The sequence below is a fragment of the Myripristis murdjan genome, chromosome 16 (genome assembly GCF_902150065.1).
Source record: "Myripristis murdjan chromosome 16, fMyrMur1.1, whole genome shotgun sequence".
Taxonomy (NCBI): Eukaryota; Metazoa; Chordata; class Actinopteri; order Holocentriformes; family Holocentridae; genus Myripristis; species Myripristis murdjan.
Genome location: NC_043995.1, coordinates 6,852,803 through 6,860,623, shown reverse-complemented (window position 1 = coordinate 6,860,623; position 7,821 = coordinate 6,852,803). Strand labels below are relative to the sequence as shown.

The 7,821-nt window shown below is 40.7% G+C and overlaps 1 protein-coding gene across 1 annotated transcript; it reads left to right on the top strand.

The window, feature by feature from the left end:
* Positions 1 to 352: 352 nt before the first annotated feature.
* ccka (cholecystokinin a) lies at positions 353 to 6,791 on the top strand. Its single transcript, XM_030071875.1, has 4 exons — positions 353 to 407; positions 2,974 to 3,053; positions 4,214 to 4,403; positions 5,137 to 6,791. Exons 2-4 carry the CDS (start codon positions 2,976 to 2,978, stop codon positions 5,271 to 5,273), a joined length of 405 nt encoding a protein of 134 aa, XP_029927735.1. The 5' UTR covers positions 353 to 407; positions 2,974 to 2,975; the 3' UTR covers positions 5,274 to 6,791.
* The last annotated feature ends 1,030 nt before the right edge of the window (positions 6,792 to 7,821 follow it).

Genomic DNA, 7,821 nt, shown 5'->3' with positions numbered 1-7,821 from the left:
ACAGCAATACATTCAACTAATCCAGAACCCTGGATTAACTTAAACCACCCCAGCTGTGTGTGTGTGTGTGTGTGCGTGTGCGTGTGTGTGTGTGTGTGCGTGTGCGTGTGTTCCTTTTTTTGCCCAGGTGGTTACCAGGGCTGTAACCGCAACCGAAGCAGGAACCTTTGCCTTTTTGTGTATGAATGCATTTCTGAGTGTATGTGTGCACGTTTGCGTCCCCAGTTGCGTCAGTACTGTCAGTTTCTGCGCCAGCAACAAGCCCCTCCCACCTCCACAGGCCCCTCCCCCTTCCTGTCTGTCAGTATAAAGGATCCTCCCCTCTCTCACAATCTCAGACTGAACGCTGGAGCAAAGCTGTACATCTTCATACCTCACATCTGCTGGGTCAACGCTAACAGCTGAAGGTTAGAATGAGAACTCATTTTGCCAGTTTTGTCCTTTGAGTTTTACTTGTTTTGATATTTTTCTGGAACAGGATGAAGTTCATGTGGAGGTGACGGTAGTTCTTTGTGTTATGTGTGTGTTTTATTTCCAATTATTTATCTGCATTTTTTTGTCCTATTCTGGAAAAGGATATTTTTTAGATTAAGTTTTATTTTCAGATGTTTAATTTGTTTAATGCACCCGTTCAGATTTTTTTGCATTCCATTTTTTTCTATTTCAGTTTTAAGAGAGTATATGGAGAATATACAGCTAAGCATATTTCTATAAGTATGTTTTCTGTGATTTTGAGAATAATTTGTATGAGTGAAAATCAGCCCACCACAGCCGGCTCTGGGTGATCAATGAATACAGGGAGGAAATAAAAAATGGCATGAGGAAATTTTTGCAAAATTTTTACACTGTCTCAGCAAAGTCTGTAATTTTTTTTTTTTTTTTTTTTTTTAAATCTTGCTGTAAAAGCTTTAGAAAGTCATGTTCCTTCTCCTCCTCATGCATATTCAATTTTGTGTATGCAGTATACAACATAGGAGGATATTACTGCAGTTTCCCTGTACACAAATGGCACAGGTGAGATTGTGCTGATCAGAACATGAACAATAATAGGAAAACATCGCAAATGAATTGTAGTGCTTCATGTCCAGACTGAAAGTTTTACATTTTTTTTTTCATCTCTGTGCAGGAGTGAAGTGAGGAATGATTATATATTTGCAGACCCAATTTTTATCTGAACTTTTTTCTTCCCACATACTGAGGAGAGGAGAGGAGGGGAGGGGAGGGGAGGGGAGATGGGAGAGGAGAAGAGAGGCTTTTACACCCATTTCAGTGCCACATCATTACCAGCTCACTGAATAATGAATGAGAAACAATGGCCAGCTGCAAAGTGGAATTATATTAGCATAAAGATAATGACTACTTTGATCAACATTGTGTCCATTTAAAATAAAATAGAAATAAATATATGGCTGTTAAAGAGACTATTGCAGTGATGGGTGACATTCAAATCAGCTGAAACACATCCAGATCCATCTTAGTGGGTAGGAAGATGCATTACTGGAGCGTATTACATTCATGCTATAAAAGTATTTAGTGCCTGAGGTTCATCACTTAATATTGCAAATGTACCTTGATTTAGGCAGCACTATATTACAGCACCTTTTCCAATTTACAGTGCGATTCTCTGAGTCTGGCTCTTTTGTGGACAGAAGGTGAGCTACTTCATGCAATGACTGCCAAATAGGATGTATGAATTTATATGAAAGGAGGTAGCAGCATCAGAATATTAAGATTAGGAGAAGTATTAAGAGTGTATCCCACCTAAAACTAGATTTCATACAGCTTCTCTTTGTTGAGGCAGAGAAAATGAGAAGTAATCAACTTCACAAGGAACACAATGGAAAGAACTGAGGAGAGAGAGAGAGAGAGAGAGAGAGACATTGCAAATGAATTGCGAGAGAGACAGGGGGTTTGAATTATTGGCGAGTGAAAGCCTCAGAGCGACGAGTGATGTTGCTGTTGTTTAATTGGACCATTTCCTCTGGGAGGACGTTCTGCAACAGCATTCATCATCCAGCTAACAGCAGAGTCCCCTGCCAGGCTGTGGCATGGACACGCTGTCAGAGAGAAAAAGAAACCGTTTGACACAGATGCCCACGCTCTGTGTCAGGAAAGCGGTGGATGTTTTTCAGAGAAACTGATTTCCTGTCACACTGGTGTGAAAGCGCATTCTTTCATAGACAGTAAAACATTAAAACAGCAAAAGATCTTGCCTTTTGATCAGATTCTGGTATGATTATTTAACAAGTAAATACTGAGGAAGGTGAGGAGTTTTTTTTTTTAACAGTCAAGAAAGGATTAATGCTGCAAACATTTGCTGTGGAAATGAAGTCACTAACTGCGTTTCACTCTGCTTTTCATTTTTATAAAATCCTGCAGTGTTAGGGATGCCTCTGTGTCACAGATAATGTATGCTTTTGTTTACGGGTTAACAGTATACATAAAAGGAGGAAGTAATGCAATTAATCATCCAGTATAGTCATGCCAACGTCAGCTATCCCACAAAAAAAAGAAAAAAAAGGAAAAAAAAACAGTGATATTTCCTTTGGGATGTTGTTAAAACTGGCAGCGTGCATTCATCACAACTGCTCCCCAGACCATTCCTTGAGATGGGTGTTGGGCTGTTTGTGTGTGCATGTGTGCGTACACATGTGTGTGTCTGCTCTGCCACACTGTGAGAGAGGGGGAAAGTGTGTGAGAAAATGACAAAATGAAGTTTCACTCAAGCAAAAGGTTAATTACTCTCTTAAAATAACAAATGATTTATCGCTGTTTTCTCCACCTGCAACACCTGGTGCCCCCCTTTGTGAAGTGGCTTTCTAAACCTGGAGGAAAGTGAACCAGCATGAATTACAGAGAAAGAGGGTGGCAGGATAGAGCGAGTGGACTAACAAGGGAAAGTGTAAAAAAGACAACAGGGTGTTTTCTTTTAATTTTGTCATATTTTGTCCCTTTCTCTTTCCGTCCTCACAGTCATGAATGTAGGAATCTGTGTGTGTGTTCTCCTGGCTGCTCTGTCCAGCGGCTCCCTGAGTCTGCCCTCACAGCCCTCGGTAAGTCATCTGAACCACACACACACACACACAGACGCACACACACACAGACACACACACACACACCAACACCAAGATCATCACCAAAATATCAGAATGTAACACTTAGGAGTGCAAAATTTACAGCAGACGTAGCCTATTTGAGAAGCTTATACACTTTCATTCAGGTAAAGGTGCTTCTTAACTTCTCTCTCAGCAGAAATCATAAGACATTACCTTCTATCTTTTTTTATTAACAGTAAAAACTCCTCTGGGATGAAATAGCCCCGATCATGAAATGCCAAATTGCCCAGAAAAGCAAACCATAAAGATGGAGCTGTAAACAGCATTTCTGTGCCACGCCTCCATCCACACTGTTTGCACTGCATTCAGCCATGGCACAGTCTATAGTCTTTGCACATCATCCTAAATGCTAACGAAATTATTCTCAAGATGCCATTTATGTTTTTAAAGACCTAGTGCCCAACAAAAGCAATTAGTGCATTTTCTTTCATTTGCTGTAAAATAAGAGAAATACAAAAAAAAACAACAACATGTTTTCTGGAAGTCTTATGTCCATTTCCCTCCTACACTGTTGTACTTTATGTTAACCTTTTGAAACCCAGCAGTGTGTGGGCACACTTTAAATTTTTAATTCACCCTCTAAGCAAAACGTCATCTCTTCATCTCTTATTTTTCAAATTTTTTGCTTGGGAACTTTTAAACTTTTTTTTTTATTACACTTTTTTTTTCCTATGGTGATATCTGGCATTTTTCTGCTTATAATATACATTTATTTATGAGTATTATCAATATTTTTTCAAGATTTAAAAAAAAAAAATGTAAAAAAAAAAAAATCATTTTGGCAATTTTGTTAATTTTTTTTCTTTTCTTTTTTTTTGTTAATTTTGTTAATCCTGTGCCTTTTTAATAATTTCATGCTAATTTTGGTGTCATATCTTGCTAATTGCTATTTTCTCTTTTCCCATGTTTTTGAAAGAAATCAAATGAATTTTCTCAGGTTTTAAAAGGTTTAATTGCTTAAATGACATAAAAAACTGTAAAGCAAAAAAAAAAAAAAAAGCAGACAGCTTCCACAGGTTTGTGCCTCTGAACACTTTCAGTCAGACAAGTGAACAAACACTCTTCACATCTTTCCTCTCGTCTCTTTTCCTCTGCAGGCGGAACGGGTTGACAGTGAGGCTCTCCTGTCAGACAGCCTCCCGCCCAACTCAGTCAACCACACACGCCAGGCTCGCTCAGCTCCGCTGCCCCCTGCGGGCCAGCTAGTCAACTACAACCAGCCTCAAGACGATGCAGACCCCAGTGCCAGGCTGAGCCAGCTGCTGGTCAAACTGATCTCCAGGAGGGGTGAGCGGCCAGTCATACAATTACTTCATTACATCATTTCAAACAGACAGCGATGCCACATGTGATCACTGCTCCGGTGAATCTTGTATTGTGGAGGATACTTCACTTCAAATTGTTGTGAAAGGACAGGAGAGGCGAGGGCTTTCACACACACATTTTACATAACAGACAAAGATTTTGAATGAAAGAGTTATGTCATCTCTCACACTGAGCTGGAAGGGGGATGCTGGACAGAAAGAGAGGCATCATCCCTTCCATCTCAACCTGCCCTTCCTCTTTTAAGTCTAATCTGACAAGTACTTCTCTCTTTTTCACCCCATGCCTTCCCTCTCTCACTCTCCTCCCCCTCTGTCACTATGTATCTCCATGTCTCTCTCAGTCAGCGCCGTGTGACTGGCTGGGAGACTGCTGATCTGTCCGGTCTTAGCAAAACACAGGAATGAATGGAAACAAATCACGTCAACAAGCCTTACTTCAAAATGTCCTTGCAGAGTGGTAGCATTATCATCCTGCCTAACCCTAACCCTATACCGATAAAAATAAATGCACTGCGTCATGTTTTGGTCAAGGATCCCCAAATGCTGACTGAAATGGAACAATGACAAAATTGATATTCTTCATTTTCTGTGTAGATGCTCCAGGGCTCCTTCAGGAACCCGTGCTTTGAGGAGCAGTGAACAACAGTGAAATCTCCCTGTCATGAAAACCCACTCTGCTTGTGTGTGTCATCCAGGCTCTCTCCAGTCCAGATCCTCCCTCACCAGCAGAGCCAGCGGCCTGGGCCCCAGCCACAGGACAAAGGACAGTGATTACCTGGGCTGGATGGACTTTGGACGACGCAGCGCCGAGGAGTATGAATACTCCTCCTAAAGGCACGACATTCATTCTCTGAACCCTGAATAAGAACCCCCTGACACCTCCAATAAAAGCCCCACAAGTAGCCACAAACAAATATAAGCCCTTTTCACACTGTGCTTAACCCAGGTCTTTCATGACTTCCCCCTTTCACAGCAAACAATAATGAATATTGAACACTGATATCCAGAGAACTGTTTAGGAGAGCTCTAAAATGTACACAAGAGGGTCAATATTCACACCCAGGGCTTTTGGGACCCTTGGCGGTGTATGGCCCCAGGGTGTGTGAGAAATTACATGCAAAATTATTTTCGTACAACTTCATCATATGAAGCGAGCTCACCCGCCCCTCTAAAGTGGCTATCCTGGGACGCCAGCAACAGCCAGGACATTTGTTTGACACTGTAAGTTGGGCTTAGATGGACACTGGTTTGTTAGTTTTTTGACTTGTCAACTGAGTTTAGATGCTTAGAGAAAGCTAATGATCAGTAGTTGGATTTAAGTTGGGAGGATGGATTTAAGTCACAAAAATAAAGCAGTATATCAAAAAAAGGGGAGTGATCCTGGTACGACTCTTCACCTCAAAAGACCAGCCCGACTGGTTGAGGCTAACCCTGGGCTAAGACCCTGCAGTGTGAAAAGTACAAGATATGTTTTGGCCGGCACAAGATGCTGTCTATATGAGATGCTTGGGACAGGGGATTAGGATTAACAGGAGTGGATAGTGACGACATGAAGCCCCAGCTGGAGATTTCCCCCTTTTCTTTTGAAGATTATATTAATTTAATTACTATGTATGTGATCTATGTATGCTTTCCAAAAGCACATCCCTATCAGCTTTCAGATTTACTCAAAAGTACAAATAAAGTTCTGTTTTCTTCTGATGTCAACCAAAAAAAAAAAAAAAAATCCATAGATGTTTTGTTTGGAATTATAATGTTAAGGTTTTAAGTTTAAAGCGGATCCCAGGTGTTCCATGTAGCCACACCCAGCATTCAGGACGGTGCAGCATTATTCAGTGTTCAGACAGAGAAATATGAGAGCCAACGGGAACGGGAAAGTCAACGGGAAACTTGTGCCATTTTGTGCCCCCCATCATAAGCATTCGGTGCCGTTCAGATGGCCTGAGTGAAGGCGACACTATGATCGGTCTCTGTGGTTATGTGCAGTTCCAGTGGAGACATTACAGTGACACTGCAGGATTCGCTTCAATGTCATTTTGTTTCTCCAATTAAATGAAAGTCAGTACTTATGAGCAGGGCCTCTTAAGGTTCCAGGTCCATTTTAAATCAACAAGTGAAGTAACTGGCTTTCCAAAAATCGTTTGTGATTGTCTGCAGCACAAACCTGAACGTGCCCCAATGTGAACAGAATAGGCGAGAAATTACCTTGGAAATAGACATCATTGTCTCCGGATAATAGATTAAATTCATGATGTATTTGATGTAAATTTGTTTGTAAAACTGAAATGAAGCAATATAAATGTACGTATATGGATGATTTTTGATGAAAATAATAATATGGGAGAAGAAAGTGTGTTCTGCTGGTTTTTATTTTGTTTAGGCGCAAAGATCTGTCTTGATTCGTCTGTCGTTTGAGAGCAAACAGAATAATGTATAGGCTATTAGAGAATAAAACTAAACTACACTGACACACACACGCAGGCATCAAGAATGACACATTCATATCATTCATGCTGGTCTAAATCACTGAGGGTCAGTATTTTTTTTTTCATCACATAGAGACACAACAGAGAAACACAATGTCTGCTACACACAAAAACACACAACACACACACCCAAACACCATCAAACAATTTCAAGGCTGGTTTCTACATCATTTAACGCCAGTTCAGACGCATTAAAGGTGACCATTACAGCAAAGTATACTAAAACGTGTACATGTGGAGGCCTTGTTGGCTGAAACGAACCATGAAATGTATTTTGCAGATTATATTTGACCTCTCGCTCTCTCTTAAGCCGGTGTGTTCAGCTGTGAGCGAGGTGCAGTCTAATCTGCCCGTCTCTGTCTTGTGTCTCTCCGAGCAGCACAACAGCCTCGTTTGTTGCCTCTGAGGTTCTTACATAAGATCTCAGGTGATTCATGTTTACTCTGCTCCTATCATAAAAGCACACACACATACGTACACACACAGATAAGCTTTGCATGGGGTGGTGAAGCACAAACACAATCACTATTTCATGAGTTGCAGATGGGCCAGATTATGAAGATGCAAACAGAGTGAGACAGTAAGAGGCACCATTATGCTCAGACAACAGAAGAGTCTCGCTCCAAAAGGACTTACCCATCATTTGAGCAGATATACCTTCTCCTTCAACGTAACTAGGGACATAAAGCAGTGTCTGAAGAAATATGGTAATGGTATTTTAAAAACAGCAATGTCGGCCTTGGTTGACAGAGTTTTCACTGGATCATGTAACTTTTAGTCTTAAAGTCAGATAATTATTTTTTCTCTCTATAGGGCATATAAAAACAGATGCACCACTTGCACATAAAACAACCATTTACTATTGAAAAAAGCAAGTTAAATGCTGATTATCTC

What these genes read in the sequence shown, in the direction of transcription:
- ccka (XM_030071875.1), top strand. Translation starts at nt 2,976, where the DNA reads ATGAATGTAGGAATCTGTGTGTGTGTTCTCCTGGCTGCTCTGTCCAGC. An exon ending in GTCTGCCCTCACAGCCCTCG is followed by an intron (nt 3,054 to 4,213) that starts GTAAGTCATCTG and finishes TTTCCTCTGCAG; the next exon opens with GCGGAACGGGTTGACAGTGA. An exon ending in CAAACTGATCTCCAGGAGGG is followed by an intron (nt 4,404 to 5,136) that starts GTGAGCGGCCAG and finishes TGTGTCATCCAG; the next exon opens with GCTCTCTCCAGTCCAGATCC.